Source organism: Serpula lacrymans (genome assembly GCF_000218685.1).
Source record: "Serpula lacrymans var. lacrymans S7.9 unplaced genomic scaffold SERLAscaffold_23, whole genome shotgun sequence".
NCBI lineage: Eukaryota > Fungi > Basidiomycota > Agaricomycetes > Boletales > Serpulaceae > Serpula > Serpula lacrymans.
The window spans coordinates 1-20,210 of NW_006763312.1; the positions used below are offsets into that span (position 1 = coordinate 1).

A 20,210-nucleotide genomic window follows, 5' to 3' on the forward strand; every position below is an offset into this window, starting at 1 on the left:
CTATAGACTGTGAAGCTCGCCTGCATTGCCTCAGTTTGCTGTTGCCTAGAGCCTCTCTCAGTCTGCGGTGTTTGGGGAGCTTAAGTCACTTTGTTGACTCATATACAAGCCCTATTAACCAACACTGTCTCGAGGCGATTTCTCTGTTAATATCAGTGTGGAATTGAAAGGGGAACACAGGCGTAACCCTGTAGCAGCACTAGGAAGCCTTAGCACCCTCCTGGATCGCTTTTGGACCCTTTTTGGACCCTTTTTGGACCTATCCTTGCACTTTCTGACCCTCTCCATATCCTCTCTCTACCGCCTCACCATCTTATCTGCTCGCCTCCTACTGTTGCCCATTGTCTTTGCCACTATTCCATCGCCTATAGCCGTCTCCTACATCATTTATCATTGCTCTATTGTCTTATACAACACCCATCATGTCTGACTCTGATCCCAAATTCCATCCCTTGTCTGGCACTAACTACCCCCAGTGGAGTGGTGAAATGCAAGCTTGGTTGATGACCAAGGGACTGTGGAGGCTCGTCTCTGGCGCTGAAAAGTGTCCTGGGACTGACGCTGAAGCAATAGAGAAATGGGAGTTGAGAGCTGAAAAAGCTGCTGGTGCATTATATCTCAATGTCACCAAAGAGCAGCGCATCCATCTTGATGGCATCATTGATGATCCTGTCAAGATCTGGGAGAAACTGGCAATTGTGCACGTCTCTAAGAAGCCTGGGACGAGATTTAATGCCTATGACGACTTCTTCTCTATCAGAAAGAAGGAGGACGAGTCCCTGCAGTCTCTTATGACCAGAATTGACGAAGGCATGCATCAGATTCAAAATCTTTGTCCTACTGGCTTCTCATTGTCTGAATTGGACGATGAATTGACATGCATGGCCATGATTAGGGCGCTTCCTGATCAATATGCCCACTTCACTTCATCTCTACTACTTCTGGGCACCTTGGACAAGACCCAGCTCAAGGATGCTTTCCTTGCTGAAGAGGTCAATCGCCGTCGTCGTGCTGAAGTCGATTCTGCCTTGCATTCTTCGTCTACCACTGCCAATAGCACCTGCACCCATCCTAACTGCCATCATTGCAACCAATCCACCACCTCTACTCGCGTTCAGTGTGATTTCTGTGGTTTACTTGGTCATACCCAAGACAAATGCCACAGATACATTGCTAGTCGCCAACAGGCAGTGGAGGGTGCTAAGAATCGCTACAAGCGTGGCAATGAGGCTCAGGCAGGCTCCAGCAACTCTCAGAATACCTCTCAGCAGCCCAAATCTTCGCCCAACAATGCCAATTCATCTACTGTGGTCACTGAATCAGCTGGGAATGCAAGTCTTTGTTCTATTCATCCCTCTGATCCTCATTGCCCTCTCCAACTTGATGCTGACATTGATTGGAATGCAGACACAGGCGCCACTTCTCATATGACACCTCATCGTCATTGGATGCACCACTATACCCCATATCGTGTGCCAATCAAGCTGGCTGATCACACTGTTGTCTATTCAGCTGGTGTTGGTACTGTGGTGTTTAATCCTGTGATGAATGGCAAAGTGGCTAGGGCTGTGGAATTCTCTAGAGTGCTCCATGTACCAGATCTTCGAAATAATCTCCTCTCAGTCTTGTATTTAACTCGTCAAGGTGGTTTCAATGTCACTATTTCGTCTCATTCCATGTCCTTTATGCGTGACAACACTCTCTTGTTCACTGCAACTATCAATGACAACAATGCAGCATTCCTTGATGGATCTACTGCTGCTTGTGTTGAATTGGGACATTTTACTGCGACTATACCACTTGATTTGATGCTCTGGCATCGCAGATTGGCTCACCACCATCATGCTGATGTCAAGAGACTGATACAGAGAGATCTGGTCACTGGGCTTACACTGGAATCCAAGGCTGCTCCTGACCCTGTCTGTGAACCGTGCTTGTCTGGCAAGATGCATGCCAATCCATTCCCCTCATCTGATACTCGCTCTGCTCATCCTTTGGACCTCATCCATTCTGATGTACACCAAGTCTCTTCCCCCACATTCTCTGGTTATCGCTACTGGGTCACCTTCATTGACGATCACAGTCGATTCCGTGTTGTTGTGCCTCTCAAGGCCAAGTCAGATGTCTTTGATGCTTTCAAGAGATTCAAGGCTTATGCTGAGACTCAATTGGAGCGTAAAATCAAGGCTCTGCGCGATGACAAAGGGGGAGAGTACATGTCCAAGGAATTTGAGCAATTCACAGATGATCATGGGATTGTCAGACAGCATACCACCAGGAATCGTCCTCAGCAGAATGGTGTGGCAGAGCGAGCAAACAGACTTCTGACTGAGCGTATCACTGCCATGTTATCAGAGTCTGCATTGCCTAACAGCTTCTGGGGTGAATGTCTGTCCGCTTTGGTGCATGTCTGGAACAGGTGTCCCACTGATGCAGTGGCCCATGCCACTCCATTTAAGTTGTGGTATGGACGCAAGCCTGACATGTCTCACCTTCGCGTTTGGGGCTGCACTGCCTATGTGCATGTGCAAAAGGACAAAAGAGGCGTCTTTGGCTCTCATATGGAGAAATGTGTGTTCATTGGTTACCCTGAGGGATACAAGGGATGGAAATTCTACAATCCTACCACCAAGCACACTGTTATCTCTGAGAGAGCTGATTTTGATGAGCGCTACTTCCCTGGCTTGAAAAGGTCTTCTGACGATGTCCCGCCTCCACCTCCCACTCCACCTTCGCTATCCATGCCATTGGGCCTGATTGAGGATGTCCCTGCACCAGGTCCAGGGGGAGATATGGGCCCACCAGCTGCGCTTCAGCAGCCTCAACCATTGCCTGACAATGGGCCTCATTTGGACCTTGATGCAAAACCACCTGTGAATCAACCTCCTGAGCTTCCAAATCACCCTCCTCATCGCTCACCTTCTCCTGACTTGCCTATTGCACTGAGACGCCCTGTAAGGGCTAGGAGACCACCTAGACCATGGTGGCTTCAACACAGACAACCTACTCCTGCCATTGAGAGTGATGACAGTGATTCTGAGGCAGTTGATGATGAAGTGGCACACTTTGGAGACTCTGCTGAGCCTAGGTCGTTTGCAGATGCAATGAAGCGTCCTGATGCAGATAAATGGAGAGAGGCAGCCATGGAAGAGCTTCAAGCTCATGAGCGCAATGGTACTTGGTCACTAGTGGAACTACCTCCTGGAGTCAAGGCTATTGGTGGCAAGTGGGTCTTCAAGATCAAGCGCAACTCAGATGGCACTGTTGAGCGCTACAAGGCCAGATATGTGGCCAAAGGTTATAACCAGCGCCCTGGCTTTGATTTCCTCGAAATATTTGCACCTACTGTCCGCATATCATCCATCAGAGTTGTCCTTGCCATTGCAGCCATCCACAACCTCCATTTGCGCTCCATTGACATTTCCCATGCATTCCTGAATGGAGTCATGGATGTCAAGGTCTACATGCATCAGCCAGAGGGATTCCATCAGGGTCCTCGCAATCTTGTTTGCCAGTTGGACAAGGCCATCTATGGGACAAAGCAGGGAGGCAGAATGTGGAACCAGAAGATGCACACTGTGCTTGAAAAACTCGGATTCAAGTGTACTTATTCAGACTCTGCCATCTATGTCTTTAACAGAGCTGATGTGCGCATTATCCTGCCTGTCTTTGTTGATGACATGACACTGGCATCCACTTCTACTTCTGCACTTGACCAAGCTGTCAAGGACCTCTCCCTGCACTTTAAGCTTCGTGATCTTGGCCCTACTTCTTACCTACTTGGCATTTCCATCACTAGAGACCTAAGTAATCGCACCATCTCCCTCTCCCAACATCAGTACACTCTGGACATTCTGGAGCACTTTGGCATGAAGGACTGCAAGCCTGTGTCCATTCCCATGGATCCTGGTTTGCGCCTCACCAAGGACATGTCTCCCAAAACATCCAGTGATGCTGCTTTGATGAAGGACATTCCCTACCTTGCTGCTGTTGGTGCTCTGATGTATCTGGCCACTACCACTCGTCCTGACATTGCCTACACTGTTGGAGTCCTTGCCAGATATAACTCTAATCCTGGTCTTACTCACTGGAGCGCTGTCAAGCACTTGTTCCGCTACTTGCAAGGCACCCTTAATCATTCCCTTGTCCTTGGTCCTGATCCCAATTCCACTGAACTCTTCACCACTTTCTCTGATGCTGATCATGGTGGTGACAAGGACTCTGGTCGTTCTACTGGTGCCTATATTGTCAAGATGGGATCTGGTGCTGTCTCCTGGAGCTCCAAGCTTCAGAACATTGTTGCTCTGTCCACCACTGAAGCAGAATACATTGCTGCTGTTGAGGCTGGCAAAGAGATTTGCTGGATGCGAAATTTGTTGAAGGAAATGGGCTATCCTATCACCTCTCCTTCCACCCTTCATATTGACAACCAATCTGCCATCTCTGTATCCAAGAACCCTGAGCACCATGGTCGGATGAAACACCTTGATCTGCAATGGCATTGGTTGAGAGATGTTGTTGACTCTGGGCAGATTGCTCCTACCTTTGTTCCCACTGCTGAAATGCCTGCAGACTTGTTGACCAAGGCTCTTGCCAAGCCTAAAGTGGAAGTGTTCAGGAAGATGATGGGACTTATTAGATCAGGGGGGAGCTGATGCTTGGGAGGTGCAGCATCAGGGGGGAGTGTTAGTTTTGGTGATTCTGCACCTTTGTGCTACCTATATATTTTCATTCCTTTCTCTATCTATTCTTCTATCATTCACTATTGATTGTGTTCTCTATTATTTCGCCTTTGTGGCTGCTTTGTTTACCTTTGTTTACAAAACTTCGGACAGTATTGCAGAGTCCAATGCTTCCTATTCTCTAGTTACTCACATTGGACTCTAGGTACTGTATACCTGTCATACTCTCTAATAATAAAGTTACTCACATTGGACTCTAGTTCCAGTCCCTGATTGCTCTCAGCAAGTGGCTAGACACTCCCTTCAAGCTTTGTTCTTAATAAGGAAGGGCGGACAATCCTACAAGACTTCAAGGCTCACATGACTCACGGTTTTGACTACACAGCATCACCAGAGGAAGTACAAGATTTGTTTCTGACAGTGTATGATTTGATGCTGAAGGTTTTATTTGAGGTCAAGTTCTTTGGAATCAAAGTGTCCGAGTATGTGCATGATACTATCTTGCCAGATATATCAGGTGAGAGAGACCTGTAATGCTGGAAAGACGAAGTATATATTTTTGGACATTATACTCCGGTGTGCATAGCAAAAAAATCCTAGAGAATCAGTCATATAGCAAATTTCCTAGTCATTTTGTAGGGGTTCTTCTGTCCAAGTCAGCTTGCAGAAAGTATTGTACAAAAAAGGCAATCTTTAAGGTGTGTGATGGCATTGTACATACATTGGCTGTGAGTGCTTGGATTTCCATCATCGTTCTTTGCCCAGTTCATTCACCATTCCAGTAGCAGTTCCCCCAAATCCCAAGGCACAAGTGTTTGTGACAGTCGGGTGGCTGGTGTTTTCTGCAATGACCAGTAAGTCTATTACTGGTGTTAGTATCAGTTTAGGGGCATACACTGAAATCACACCCAAGCACTGAATGCTGAGCTGTGGTGGGTGCACATCGTATGCAATCCTGACACGCCTATCCTTTGGCAATGCAACCATAGGGGCAATCAAGAAATCAAGCACACCCTTGAAGTAAACATATTACAGTCCTACATGGTGACATGGTGCGTTGTAAAGATGTTCATGTTTTGTTTTGAGCTGATTAATGCCTTTCTTCACTATTCTCACTACTTACATTCATTCTTGCGTCGTTCAATGATGGATCATGTGTTTATCTATTGTTGTATGTGCTACATTTCCTCCCCAATCCAGTAATTATCTTGACTCACTGCAAAGAGGATCCAATGCGCTATCATCACACCAAACCTTCCATGCTCACCAAAGGTAAGTACTCGTCACTTTTTGTTATAACTTCTAAATGAAACTAAGCCAACTGGTATCATTTATCAGAGACTTTGGCTCACTTGCACGTGACGCCAACATTCACCACTGTTAGTTATCATAGTTCTTGCCCCAAAATTCATTTAATGTTGATGCAGGTTTAATATTTGGTGGTCTTACTAGGCCATTTTGGCCAAAACACCGGTATATTTTTATTTTATTGGCATGTGTACAATATTCTGCAATGTGGGGGGTTCACATTGTGTTCCAGCAGCTCCACTGCATGTTCATTACCAAGACCCCCTTGGATAAAATTGTCAATTCAAAGAAGCAGCCTCCATCCATCCATGTCCAAATTCAATTTCCCTCCTCCAAATGAGGTGTTTCAGGGAATGGCGCAGGATGAAGGCGAGATGGAGAGACTTTGGAACTTCTTAAATGATCCTCTGGAAGTCCCCCCTGCACTGACAATATCTGGAAATAATGGTTTTTGGAGGAACAAGCTGGAGGATCGTACAAGTTATGTACTGGATGCAGACTTAGACGACCCTTGGAGCATGCATGAACACCCGCCAGCAACCTCTCCACTCCCAGACACCCAGGCAAACAGCACATCTAACCAGTCAGCCACAGTCAAACCAGATGTGTCAGTCAATCCATCTGACACATTGTCCCCACCTGATCCATCTGGCATGTCGCCCCCACTTGATCCATCTGGCACGTTGCCTCTAACTGATTTATTGCAAGGTGCACCAAAAAAGGCTTTTAATATATTCAGTGGCGCATCAGGTGCGTCTATCCCTCTCATTGACAGAGCAACACTCCCTTCTGGCAGTGTTCATCCTATAGAGGGGCAATTGGCACAGGGCAATAGTGCAACGTGGGCCTCACGCAATCCCACTAGAAGGACATTACCTGTTCGCCCTCCTCCACAGCCACTTACTGATGCTGCAAAGGCCTCGAGAAGTATTGTGAGGAAAGTAAAAAACAACATGCTCAAGAAGCTCAATGAAGACATCATTACATTTGTAAAAGAGCAAAATAATAAAATTACGGACATTGCCAAAAATCATGATGTAAAGGTGGAAAAGGTTAAGAATATGGTAATTGCATACACTCACTACACAAAGGCGCAAAAATTACAGCTTCACAATGCTATATTACATGCCAAAGCATTAGAAATAAATCCAAGTACTGTTACGCACGAAGTGCTTAACAACGTCTGAGGGTTCGTCGAGGTTTTATAGAGAGACTTATCCGAAGACAAGTTCGAGAATGTAGTTCTGAGTGGAGGTCTTCCAATGAGAGTTGGTCTTCTTCTGAGTAGAAGTCTGATCTTAGGAGTCTAGCTTTGTAAGCGTAAACTGTGTAGAATCGTATTGAAGAATACTACTGCTTGTTACATGGTATTTATAATGGAAAGAAATCGGTGATAGGAGTTAGGTCCTATCTAGGGCAGGTCCGTTTGTTGAGGACTAAGTACTATAATAGGTACTGTGAATGCAAGAGGAACGGAAGTGTACGTGAAGGAAATGAGTCATCGGTCTGATGGTATAACCGATGAGTAAAAAAAAATGAGTAGTCCTCAAATGTCCAATAGAGATCGTAACATTACCCCCTTACTTGCTCCGAGTTTCACCGAAATTCGGTACATTCGCCGTCCATATTGTAACTGTCGTCGTAGCTGACATCTCCATGTAATCCTTCCATCAGAATCCTATCCTTGTCTTCCCTGCGGATGGGACACCAATTGAAACTATGTCCCAGTGCACGACGGTCACAGTCGGGACAATAGTAGGCTTCGCAATAGTATGTGCGATGATCGCTCCAACCGCAGTTTTGGCAGTATGGAGCGTTGTTACAAACACCTTCGTGGTATCTTTGTCGGGTGTTGGATGAGGTGTCAGATTGGGGAGTGGTTGGATCGACATCTCCCAGGTTGTACGTTCCTGTGTACAACTGATCGATCATGGCTGCATTGTCGTCTACGTTGATTGGGTTAGAGGGAGAGCCAGTTTCAGGCCTGTGCATTGCGCCAGGCGGACTGTCTTTCTGTCCCTTTGACATACAAGACTGTCATTTCAATGGAGTTCTGGCGGCGGAGATCTGGAGTATCACCTCTTGCCGGCCGTGTCGGGCTCCTCATCAGTTTGTTAGGCGACGGGTTTGGGCGTTTGGCACTGGTCAAGGTGGAGATAATGGGGGAGACGGTGGTTTTGGGTTCGACCCAATGGAACGGGGACTGGAGTGGTTCGACTCTTGTGAGATTGGGCTGGTTGGGACGGTGGGAATATATTTCTCCTCCGACGGGATGGGTGGAGGTTGACGGGTGACAATGTGGTAAGTGCGCTCCGGGGTAACACTGGTCTGGTCTGGGTGCGACAGGGACCGGAGGGACAAACCGGGCGGAGGAGTACTCGTACAACCGTCTCGCTCTATCCGCGTGCGAGCTTTGTTTAGCAATGTCCTCCCACCTGATTCCAAATATTCCTTTGCCGAGTCCATCTGCCCATTCGAGGAGCTCATCCTCAAGCGTCGTTCCAAAGACTCCAAAACTAACTTTTCCATCCAGAGTGCCCGACAGATACCCGAGTCCTGACTGTTGAGCTGCGAATGCTCGCTTTCCAACGAATGTATTGAGTCTATGGCTTTTAGGAGTTCGTCAGCTATGAGGTCTATGGCAAGGAAGGTATGCATGGAAGAAAGAGCATAATACGCATGGGGACAGCATTTTTTGGTCTCGTAAAAGAGATAGGTATAGGCGTCTTTTGCTGACATTAGCTCTATGGCGTCAGTGACGTCGGCTTGGTTGTGTCATTGCCCACGGGCGAAAAACACTTGTTTGTTGGCTAGCAAGTTGGCGTCGCCAGGTATTGAGTAGGTGGTGGTAGGGAAGCCGGTGGAGTTAGAAGTAGACATGTTTTTGTGTTGAGAGACAGAGGCTTGTTGGTAATGGGGTGATTGTCTCTTCAACGCAGCTTGTGGTCCTTCTTATAGGCTTCCAGTATCTCCGCAGCATTGGTTAAATGTTCTTCCGGTTCCCATGAGTTTTTGGAATGAGGGTAATGGCGCCAGTTTCCAGGGTTTGTGTCTAAGAATACTTTCTACTTCGTATTCCTCTTCTTTGTTAATCAGGTCAGGTGGTGGTCGGATAAAGTTCGGGCTGTGAGTGTTGGTTTCCGTATACGGCGTGAGAAGGGATGCGTGGAAAACATTGTGTATCCTCCAATGGGGAGGCAGGGATAGTTGGTAGTTCACCGGGGAAATCTTTTCTTGGATGCGGAAAGGTCCGATGCGTTTCATGTTGAACTTCTTGTATTCGGTAGCTTTTTCTTATAGGTTGGTGTTCTCTAACCACACCTTTTGTCCTTCGGAGAATCGCGTGAACTTTCCATTGTTTTGTTTCATCATCTTGCTTCTCGCGAGTTTGTGTGCTTTTAGGGTGTTTTCCCTTGCCCTAAGCAGTTCGGATAATCGTCTTTCCACTGATGGGATATTCGTGGATCTGTGTTTAGTCGGGATTCCTCGGGGTTCATATCCCATGAGGAGGTAGAATGGCGATTGGTTGTTTGTGGAGTGTGGTCTTTGATTGTGACAGAATTCGGCGGTTGTAAGGTATTTTGCCCAGCTGTGTGGTGTCAATGATGAGGACTGTTGTTAGAAAACCACACACAAAAACAAACTAACAAACAATCCTCCCAGATTCCACGGAACTTGTTTATGGGCTTTGCCTCCTAGAACAGTGGGTGCTCTGGTTGTTCGTGGGGTGGTATGTATGAAGATCCTTCAAAGTAAAACTCAGAGATGTATGGGTGTGGGTATTGAGGAGGAGGGATAGTTGAATTTATAGAAGATGGGGGCTTAATGACGAGTATAGATGAGCACTACCTTGCTAATTGTAGCACAAGGTAGGTTTGAGAATGACGAGGATGACGAGGTGACGAGGTTCCCAGTGATAGCAGGCTCCTGACGCACAAACTGTAGTGCTCAGAAGGACTCTAATCTAAAGGGATAACAATGACTTCAAAAGTGGGAAGTGACGATGACAGCAATTAACAGTGGTAGCAGTGGGAAGTGTTGTGACCACACTGGATCACAAGTAGCAGAGAGTAGTGAACTTGAGATTAGAGAAGAAGTCTGGATTGGAGTTCTTTGTTGTTTTTTTTACAAGGTAAAATACAGGGGTTTATATAGTGAAAAGAAAGGTAGGCTATGCGCAGTATAGCTGTGCAAAAAGGATGAGAAAGAACATGAAGGAAGGAATGTACGCTGATGAATCCTGTGTAGTTGCTACAGGATAAGATCATCAAAATAAGGGAAAGAAAGGGATAGAACAATGAATGCTGTGAATAATGTCACAGGTTTGTACAGCCATAAAGTAAAGTCCAATAGCAAAAAGAGAGCAGGAAAATCATGATGTCATGGGAAGATGCAGTAGAAAAAGGGCAAGGCAAAACACTATCAGTATCAACACAGTTCCTTTATTGTCAGTCAGGCATTTGTAAATGAATTTTCTGCTGAAGAAAAAGAAACTGGAGCCACCAGTCCACCACCTAGTCCAAATCCGACAGTTCCATGGCCTTACCAATGGACTGGTTGTGTTGGACCACCTGATCAAATGAGGGAGGGAGAGGAGTAGTTCCAATTTGGAACAAGTGAGTCCCAGGCAGGGTGTGGTAGGTGTAGCTGTAGCAAAGACGATGGACAAATGATAAGTGTACCCAAGTGAATGGGACAGCGATGAACATGGGCGATGCAAGGGGATGAACCTTCTCCAGCTGAAAAAATACCCACCCACGCTCCAACCAGGCAAGACAAGCGACCAATGTTTTGATAGTATATGATGGCAGATCGACGTCATGAAGATGGACCTGTTGCCCTATTTGAACCGGCCGCCGGGGCTTTGCTGATATCAGCAGTGGCACGTGGTAGTCAACGGATCGGCGATGGAAGCGGATAGGAAGTTGTGACATCAGAAATGGTGGGGGTGCAAATAAGATGAGGAGGAGGAGGGTGGAGGTGACGAAAAAGTGGATTAGAATGGGGATCCAGAAACGACCATCAGGTGAGAATAAAAAGGAGAGGAAGGGGCCCATGGTGGGGCTAGGCAAAGGAAGGGGAGTAAGGGAAATGACAAAAGCGAGGGCGCAATGCAATGTGTAGCCAGTGGCGACGCAAAAATTTGCCGAAATGCCGAAACACGGAAAGTACCGGATGGAAAAGCAAAGGTGAGCGTGACTGGATTGCCTAATAGAGGTGGTGCTGATCAGCCACAAGTTCGAAAAAGGCAATATTAATTACTATTCCATGTGGTACTGTGCCTGTGTGGCGCAAAGGCGAGTCTTTTTGAATATTCGCTTCGTTATTGACACCTGTCCATGCTACCAATCAATTTTGGTGCATGACAGCGGTTGGTTCTGGCAAAATATGCGGAGGTAGATCTCCAGTTCTTGATTGGATCGTTCTGTTTGTCCATCCGTCTGGGGATGATACACAGAGGAGAGTGCGGAATCAATGTTCAGGAGTTTGTGGAGTTCTTTGGATACTTCAGAGGCAAACTGTGGTCCCCTGTCGGATATGAGTTTATCGTGCAATCTGAATTGTTTGAAAATGGAATCATGAAAGATTCGTGCGGTTTCGATTGCGTCAATGGTTTTATGACAAGGTGAGAGGATTTCCCCCTTACTAAGTCCTTGGTCTACCATTATCATTATACTGTCGTATCCTGAAGATTCTGGTAAATCAGTTATGAAGTCTACGGATAGGTACTTCATCGGTTCAATGGTTTTTGGGGTCTGGTTTGGGATTAATGGTATGGTGGTGGGATGCGTGTTCACTTTCGCTTGTTGACAAGTTGCGCATCCTTTCATGTATTCTTTCACTTGTTTCATCATTCCTGGCCACCAATAGGCCTTTTTGATCAACTGGTAGGTTTTGAGCCTTCCTGGGTGTCCTGCGGACAGGGAATCGTGGTGATCTTTGATGATTGTCTTTTGTTCTTCTACTTCGTCAATCAGTAATTTATTCTGATAAAAGAACTGTCCTTCTTCTTTTCTCCAATCGTCTTTCTTCGTTCTTCCTGGATAACTATTGTTTGTGAGCATGGCTTGCTCGACTGTGTTTTTAATCGTTTGTGTGTGGTACAGGAACGCCGAGGCGGGTATCATTGGTGTGTCATTGTCATCTCCTTCTGTTTCAACGTATAAATCAGGTCTTCTTGAGAGTGCGTCGGGTACCACCATATGGGTTCCTGGTACGTGCTCCAAGGTGTAATTGTATTGTGACAGTTCCAGCTGCCATCTTCTTTGTTGTGGTGTGAGTTTCCTGGCTTCTTGCCAGTACGTCAGGTTCTTGTGATCTGTAAGGATTTGGATCGTGTGGGGGCTTCCCAAAAGTAGGTGTTTCCACTCCTTTAAAGCTCTCATTACCGCTAATAATTCTTTGTCGTAGATCTGGTAGTTCTTTTCAGCGGGGGATAGAGTTTTGGAGAAGAATGCACATGGGTGCCATTGTCCTTGGTTATCGGGTTGCATTAATACAGCTCCTGTGGCGTGTTTGCTGGTGTCTGCAGCAATCTTTGACGGTTTTGAGGAGTCGGGTATTTGTGTTACGGGGGATTTGAGGAATTTTTGTTTCATCAATTTGAAAGTGTCATCTTCAGTTTGGGTCCAGTTCCACTTCCTATCCTTTTCTAGTAAGGCATTCAAGGGTCTGGCAAGGTCAGAGTAATGACCAATAAACTTCCTGTAGAAGTTTCCATAACCTAAAAACTTCCTTACGCCTTTGGTGTCTTTCGGGATTGGCCAATCGCGGATTCCAGCAAGTTTGGCTGGATCCATTGATACCTGATTGTGGGAAACAATTATCCCAAGTATTTGATGGTTTCTGCTTTGAAGGTGCATTTTTCTAGTTTCAGGAATAGATCGTTATTGCGTAATCTTTGTAGAACCTGTTTCGTTTGGAGTCGGAGTCTTTCAATGTTGGTGTCAAAGATGAGGATGTCGTCCATGTATATGATCATCCAACCTTCGTTGATGTAGTCTTTGAATTTGTCGTTCATCAGCCTTTGGAGTGTTGCCGGTGAATTGCACATGCCAAAGAACATGACCGTTGGTTCAAACACTCCTTTGCTGGTTTTAAACGCAGCTTTCCATTCGTCTCCTTCTTTTATCCTTACGTTGTTGTATCCCCAACGTAGATCTAGTTTTGTAAAGATGGTGGATCCTTTCAATTTTTCGATGAGGTCGGGTATCAGGGGTAGTGGATAGGGGTCTTTCACGGTGTATGCGTTCAGTTTTCTGTAATCCTGGCACGGTCGGAGTGATCCATCCTTTTTGCCGATGAAGAAGAAGGGGGACACCTGTGGCGACTTGCTCGGTCTGATGTATCCCTTCCTGTAGTTTTCCGTTAAAAATTCTGTTAATGCTTCGTCTTCCTTTGGTGCCAACAGGTACAATTTGCAATCTGTTGGTACAAATTCTGGTTTCATGTTGATTGCATGATCATATTCCCATCGCTTGGGGAGTCTTTCCGACTTCTTTTTCTCAAAGACGTCCGAATACCCTTTATATTCATCCGGGAGGTTATGCTCCTTCTTTTCTCCGTGAATTTGTGCGTGTTCCATTGCCGAGTTGACCTTCAATCGAATTGTGATTCGAGGATAGGGTGTTTGGTCGGATATGTATCTATGAATGGTTTTGTATACATCCTCGTTTACTGTGGTTGTCCTGATTTTTGTTTCCGTGGTTGTTTGGTTCATCCTGATGGAGTGTTTGTCTGAGTTTGGTAATTCTTTGTTTTTCCAGTTAATGACAGGATTGACTTTTCGTAACCAGGGGAATCCCAGTAATACGTCTTCTCCGTCTAGTTCGGTCAATAGGAACTTTGTGAACCTGTTTTGTCCTCCTGCATCTATCCTCTGATAGGTGCAATGCGTAATTTTTCCGTTTTTGTTCGTGGTTCCGTCAACATTTTTACATATTATAGGAGTTGGGAGTTTTTTGGAGGGGGAGTCGGTGTCTGATGGCAAATTTGGTGTCCATGAAGTTGTCTGTAGCTCCTGAATCTATCAGGGCTTTGGTTCCGATGGTTTTCTGTTTCAACAAGCAATCAATTTGTAAAGAGTTGGCATTGATTGTTGCTATTGTTACAGTTGCCATTTTTGACGGTACTAACATCGGGGTAGTCCGTTGTTTCAAAAACCCTCGTCTTCCAATCCTTTCATCGCCTCTGTTCTTTGATCTTCTCCTAACTCCCTCCATATCCTCATGATGTTTTGGACCCTGTCTTCTTCCACCACTGTTTTGGTGTCATCTTCCGTTTCGGTTTGACGTACCTTTCTTTCGGGAGTTTTTCCCTTGTTCCTACAATTCCTTCCTATGTGTCCTTTCTCGTTACATATGAAGCATCTTCCCTCTTTCCTCCTTGATTCTTCTTCGTCTTTGGTTAATCTTCTAGTGCTGGTGGATGGTCCACTTTTGCGGTTTCTGTCATTCTGTCTTTCTTTGTTTCTGGCGCCCCACGCTCCTTCCGAGATAGCGTTGGCACTGATCCAGTTAGCGTCTAGGTTCGCTACTGTGCTCATCCAGTCTTCGATGGTGAGTAGTTCCTTTCCGGTGAGTGCCCCGCAAAAAAGGGGTGACCGGATAGCCTTTTGATAAACCATGATCATGGCTTTGTTGTTGATGCCGCTTTTCCCAGCATCTAGCATGAACCTTGAGTTAAACACTACTGCATTTTCTCCTTGTTCCATCTTCATTTTCATCAAGGCGGCCGAGGCCGTTCCTTTGACATTTGCCGTTCTGAAAATGGCTGTGAAGGTTTTTCATGAAGTCTGCCCATGTGGGGTAGGCATTCTTCTCTTTGTATTTGGTCATCTTGGTTTCGCTCCATGAGGCGGCGTTGCCGTCCTTCATGTAGCTGAGGGCCACATATACCTTTTTCTTGTCGGAGTTGTAGATGGTGTTGTTGATATCAAAGTGTAGATCAGTGGACGATATCCACCTTTGGGCTTTATCTGGGGTTCCATCGAAGTCATTGATTTTCCCAATCATCGTGGGTTTGGGGGCTGCAGCGTTAGACATGGTGTGTGGTGGTGGGGTGTGGGATGGAGCAGGTGCGGCGGGGAGTATCTGTGGAGTGGGAGGTGGTATCGGGTCGCCGCCTGCTGCAAACTCTTCAAAGTCGTTCTCGTTGTAGAGGTTTTCTACAGTTACTGGGGGATTGTGTTGTGTTGTGGGCAGTAGCTGTGGGTGGCTTCCTGCGTAGTATTGTAGCCAATGTGTTCTGGTCTCGTAGAAAGTGTCTGCTTGTTCTCTGGTGTGGAGTCGGGTTACATCTGGTTGGGGAAAGGGAGGTGGTGCTGCTATCCTTTCTTGTTGGGATGACGTCGGTGGGGTTGCTGTTTGTGGGTTGTCTGAGCTTCCTCTTGCTCTCTGTGATCTGGTTGTTGGTCGTTGCGATGTCTTGTCGACTTTTTCTTCCCAAACCTAAATAGGTGGGACTTCTGGTTAGGGTTAGGATTATGATTCTTTTGTTACGCACAAAGTGCTTAACAAAGTCTGAGGGTTCGTCGAGGTTTTATAGAGAGACTTATCCGAAGACAAGTTCGAGAATGTAGTTCTGAGTGGAGGTCTTCCAACGAGAGTTGGTCTTCTTCTGAGTAGAAGTCTGATCTTAGGAGTCTAGCTTTGTAAGCGTAAACTGCGTAGAATTGTATTGGAGCATACTACTGCTTGTTACATGGTATTTATAATGGAAAGAAATCGGTGATAGGAGTTAGGTCCTATCTAGGGCAGGTCCGTTTGTTGAGGACTAAGTACTATAATAGGTACTGTGAATACAAGAGGAACGGAAGTGTACGTGAAGGAAATGAGTCATCGGTCCGATGGTATAACCGATGAGTAAAAAGAAATGAGTAGTCCTTAAATGTCCAATAGAGATCGTAACAAGTACGTACTTTACACTTTGCCTGTGGTTATAAACATATCTAACTGGTTCTCATATTTAGGTCTGAGTCCGGGAGAAAGGAAGGACCTTATTGAGCTACAGAACATGGCCACAAAGGACAAACAAGATCTGTCAGAAGAACAAAAAGAGGAGCTCCTCCAAAGATTGGCCAACAATCGCATACACAAGGCCACAAGCATGTGATTGAACAATGCCACAGCAGCTAGAGACATTATGTGCACAGCTGATAGCATGATTAAGGAGGTATGCCCCTATAATTATCTATTTTACATGTATTTTGATTAGGTATTCTGCTAGCTTGATAACCTTTCCTTACGAATGGGAATGTACGGCTATTTTTTTTGTCACACCCGAGTATATCAATCATCTTGCGCAGCCAACATGGTACGGCAGTGATAATTCACTGAATTTTCTTCAAGATGTGTTAAAAATTGATCCCGGCGAGGTTTCAAGGTTGTTTGCATTGTGGGAATGCACTTGTAACCAGAGTAAGTCCTTTCCCACTCCACTGGCAAGCTAACTGACAATGTGTTGTAGACACGTCGGAACTTGATACACTTGCTGTTGTACACAGCCAATGTGTGGAGTTGATCCAGACCGGCCTCAGTAAGTTTCAAAGCTTTATATTCAACAAAGCTAACTACAGACTTCATAGATTGCTTACTCAACAATGGAGCAGTTTCCATGAACTATGTAAATTACAAGACTGCTATTGTGCAAACCCACAAGGTCCGGTTGGTCAATTGGCCCACTGGCCTGAAATTTGTCAATCCATCCTTCATAGGAACTGTTGGTGATATACAAACCCTTCGCAACTCCCTAAGGACTAGCAAGTACCATTGGGAGAAGCTCAAAAGACTCCAACAAATGGCCCATAAACTCAACCTAGAGAGATGTCAAGAGGCTGGAGAAATCGTTGGGAAACCACAAAAACAGCGCTCAGACGCTGGTACCAAGTGCAAGTGAGGAGGTGCCTTACAGGGTGGAAGAGGAGCTGCCCCAGCACAAAGAGGCCGTGGAGGGGAGCGGGGTCAAAGTGCAATAAGCCAAGAGATTGTTGAAAGCTCTGGGGACAAGTAGGATGAGTAGATAGTATAGTACTCACTGGCTTAAGGAACATGTCACTATATTCTCTCCAATCACTCAAAGTTGGTCCTTTTGAGTGCGGCTGCCGAATCCCCGCCACAAAAATAGCTCACAAACCTCCAAAATCTCAGATTTATCCAAGAGATATTGAAGGAGGCCTGTAAAGACGATTCAAGAGGCTAACTAGCTGTGCAATCAGCCGGAGGTAGCAAGGATAATTAGTGGACTTGCGTGGGAATCACAGGTGAACCTATCACAAACATCCAAAGCATTATTAGACTCCCAATTGTCAGGTACCACGTCCTTTTCAAATATAGGAATAAACTGATATCCTTGTTGTAAACTGGTGAGAGGAACTATAGTGCCTACTGGTGTACTATCTGACCTTGTGCTAGGCTTTGAAACCATGTAGATCATATGACTTGGTTCAACTATAGGCTTATATTTTGTATATCATTCAATATAAGCCAGATGGACTTTTGGCTAAGCATTGAGAGCTGGAAATGCTCCAGCATGAATATGAGTAGGAAGCTTAAATATGACTTTCAATCTTCCAACTCTAGTTTCTAATACATGAAGATTATGAAACACATATAACTAGATCAAGATATAGTATACTCACCTGTAACCCCAGCTTATTCTTCACTCAAGGACTCCAATACTAATACAGTGTCAAACTGAGCCTTGACAGTATCATTACCAGGTCTGGCTCTAATCAATTTGTGCTTCATATCAGCAACATTACCACCTACTTGAACAGGGGTGAGCTTGAGGTTATAAAAAATGTCTAGTGCATACAAAAGTAGGGAGGATGGTGAGATTTGATATCTGGATAGATGACTTGGATGCCCTTTTTAAAGTTGATTGAGGAATTCTTTCAAATCACGTTCAAAGCCTGGACATTTAAGTTTTTGATGAATTGACTGAAGTGGCTGAAGAGGATAGGACAGTAATTTTTTTCAATTGAATGCCTAATCCAGAGGATGTTTTCAGGATATTGGTAGGTGGGGTAGACAATAGTAGAGATTTTTGATAGCTTTCAAAAGACGCCACTTTTTCTTGCCTTGTGAGCCATTCAATCATTTTAGGATGTTCCTTCCTGTGATTAGATGCTCTCCAAGCATCTTTGGCCATATCAATATGAAAGTGTTCAAACATTTCAATGTTGTAATTGTCAGTGGCCCCAAACCACCTGATTAAGTCAATATAATGTAGAAGATTGCAATAGCTTTTGAGAGATATCCCCGAGTAGTGTCACTATGAGTGGGATATTGAGCTATATATATGACGTCCAGAAGTGATCTGATGGAGATTATTGCTTGCTTGGGTAATTTGCCAATAAGATAGCCCAAAACAATTTTTGACATGTCTTTACACTTACTGCCTGATAGTTGAGGTAATAAAGATATTCTGTTCTTGAAATGTTGAGTGCCATAGGAGGGTGGGAGGCAACATATTCTTTGATCTAATTCTTCAGCTCTGAAGAGTTCTTGGCACTATTTTATGATATATTTAACAACCCCTTGGTAGAGCTGATGCAGACTATTCAATGATGGGCTAGCCTAAGGTTTTTCATCTCCTAAAACAGTATTTTCATAGGTGTGATGGTTGCAAGTCTGGAATGAATCTAAAGTAGTGATCATAGTTTGAAACTTGATGATATATTTTTGACCCAATTAAAATTTCAGATACTGGTCCCTGCTTTTGGGGATTTAATAATTAATATTGTCTTACTTGTTCCTTATAAACGGCTTTGTTTAATCTTATTTGTATTATTTCACTTGAATATTTTAGTGCCTCAATAAAAATGGACAAAAACTGATAAGTGCCCTAAGAAAAATGTAGTTTTCCTAATGGAGTGGGCAGTTACCATACTTGAGTGGGCTGTTCCCATATCTAAGTAGGCTATTCTCATTTTTAATATGGGCTGTTCTCATACTGTTTCTATGTTTAAGTGGGCTTTTTCCATACATATTTAAGTGGGCTTTTCTTATTTTTAAAATGGGCTGTTCCCATATCTGGTAGGCTATTCCCATACCTAAGTGGACTTTTCCCAATTTAATATGGTCTGTCCCTATACATAAGTAGGCTTTACCTATGTCTGAGTGGGGAGTTCTATTGTTTGAGTGGGTATAACCCATGTTAACATAAGCTTTACCTATATATAAGTAGGGTTTTTCTATTTTAATATAGGGTGTCCCCACTTTAGAGTAATCTACTCCCATTAATTTCTTAGGCATTAACTACTATCATCAGACCCTTCATATATTAGGTTTTAATTTTTAATTTTTGCATATTGCTGGACCATAAGGAGTGTAGAAAAGCAAAGTGGACTAGATTGAGATTATTATGATCTGTTTACAGTAGTATGCTTTGTAATTAATATTTTATTTATTAGTATCAATGTATGTAAAGTTAGTAGACACATTAATCATAATATTTAAATTAGTATGTTAGTTCAAAAGAATAATATAAACAATATAATCTATTTGGGCTATGTACCACATAACTTGTTCTCTTGATTTTACTTTATAACATGGGAATAGCCCACTCATATATGGAAAAAGCCCACTTAAACATAGAAACAGTATGAGAACAGCCCATATTAAAAATAGGAATAGCCCACTTATATATGGGAAAAGCCCACTCAAATATGGGAATAGCCAACTTAGACATAGGAACAGCCCATACTGAAATAAATAAAAACCACTTCATAATATGGATAGCCCTTACTAAAATAAGAAGAACCTACTTTTAAAATTAAAACAGCCTATATTGTAAAATAATTAGAAGGGCTAGCTTAGGTTTGGGAAATATATATGAAGTACTTATGATACTACACTGTGATATTAATACTGCCAAACTACACTCCTCCATTATTTTTTCCTACCTTACTATCTTTTCCTTTGTTACACCAAATTCTACTTTCCAGTTACTCTTTCCAATATTCTGTTACTTTTACTTTTCTCATTATCTTTCCCTTCTTTCCACCAAACTACACTTCTCTATCACTTTTGCCTTCCTATTACTTTAAACTTTCCTCTTTAGGAACAAGTAACAAAAGTGCTTTTGTTAATTATGCAATATAAAATATCTTAGGACTGAAAATAATATTTGCTGTAAATAATCCCACTTAAATAACTCATAAAATATTATTGAGGAGTTTAGCCCTAATAGTGATTTTCACCTCAAGGTGTAAAGTAC

At 44.2% G+C, this 20,210-nt stretch overlaps 8 protein-coding genes across 8 annotated transcripts; 7 read left to right on the plus strand and 1 right to left on the minus strand.

Annotated features, from left to right (window-relative positions):
* Positions 1 to 476: 476 nt before the first annotated feature.
* On the plus strand, positions 477 to 927 carry SERLADRAFT_404326 (uncharacterized protein; the record flags this gene model as incomplete). The annotated part of the gene is made up of 1 exon (XM_007324779.1): positions 477 to 927. A coding segment is annotated over one exon (198 nt), but the record flags the coding sequence as incomplete, so codon positions are not given.
* A 300-nt stretch (positions 928 to 1,227) lies between these two features.
* Positions 1,228 to 1,606, plus strand: SERLADRAFT_404327 (uncharacterized protein; the record flags this gene model as incomplete). Its single annotated transcript, XM_007324780.1, has 2 exons — positions 1,228 to 1,331; positions 1,408 to 1,606. A coding segment is annotated over one exon (179 nt), but the record flags the coding sequence as incomplete, so codon positions are not given.
* A 16-nt stretch (positions 1,607 to 1,622) lies between these two features.
* Positions 1,623 to 2,078, plus strand: SERLADRAFT_339970 (uncharacterized protein; the record flags this gene model as incomplete). Its single annotated transcript, XM_007324781.1, has 1 exon — positions 1,623 to 2,078. A coding segment is annotated over one exon (456 nt), but the record flags the coding sequence as incomplete, so codon positions are not given.
* A 4,220-nt stretch (positions 2,079 to 6,298) lies between these two features.
* SERLADRAFT_444135 (uncharacterized protein) lies at positions 6,299 to 7,177 on the plus strand (the record flags this gene model as incomplete). Its single annotated transcript, XM_007324782.1, has 1 exon — positions 6,299 to 7,177. One exon carries the CDS (start codon positions 6,299 to 6,301, stop codon positions 7,175 to 7,177), a length of 879 nt encoding a protein of 292 aa, XP_007324844.1.
* Positions 7,178 to 7,756: 579 nt separating this feature from the next.
* On the minus strand, positions 7,757 to 8,169 carry SERLADRAFT_404329 (uncharacterized protein; the record flags this gene model as incomplete). The annotated part of the gene is made up of 1 exon (XM_007324783.1): positions 7,757 to 8,169. A coding segment is annotated over one exon (195 nt), but the record flags the coding sequence as incomplete, so codon positions are not given.
* Positions 8,170 to 8,298: 129 nt separating this feature from the next.
* SERLADRAFT_404330 (uncharacterized protein) lies at positions 8,299 to 8,550 on the plus strand (the record flags this gene model as incomplete). Its single annotated transcript, XM_007324784.1, has 1 exon — positions 8,299 to 8,550. A coding segment is annotated over one exon (252 nt), but the record flags the coding sequence as incomplete, so codon positions are not given.
* Positions 8,551 to 10,946: 2,396 nt separating this feature from the next.
* SERLADRAFT_404331 (uncharacterized protein) lies at positions 10,947 to 15,616 on the plus strand (the record flags this gene model as incomplete). Its single annotated transcript, XM_007324785.1, has 2 exons — positions 10,947 to 11,361; positions 15,523 to 15,616. One exon carries the CDS (start codon positions 10,950 to 10,952, stop codon positions 11,112 to 11,114), a length of 165 nt encoding a protein of 54 aa, XP_007324847.1.
* Positions 15,617 to 16,133: 517 nt separating this feature from the next.
* On the plus strand, positions 16,134 to 16,965 carry SERLADRAFT_412243 (uncharacterized protein; the record flags this gene model as incomplete). Its single annotated transcript, XM_007324786.1, is given in 5 exon segments — positions 16,134 to 16,163; positions 16,297 to 16,408; positions 16,458 to 16,526; positions 16,576 to 16,882; positions 16,902 to 16,965. 5 exon segments carry the CDS (start codon positions 16,134 to 16,136, stop codon positions 16,963 to 16,965), a joined length of 582 nt encoding a protein of 193 aa, XP_007324848.1.
* Between the last annotated feature and the right edge of the window lie 3,245 nt (positions 16,966 to 20,210).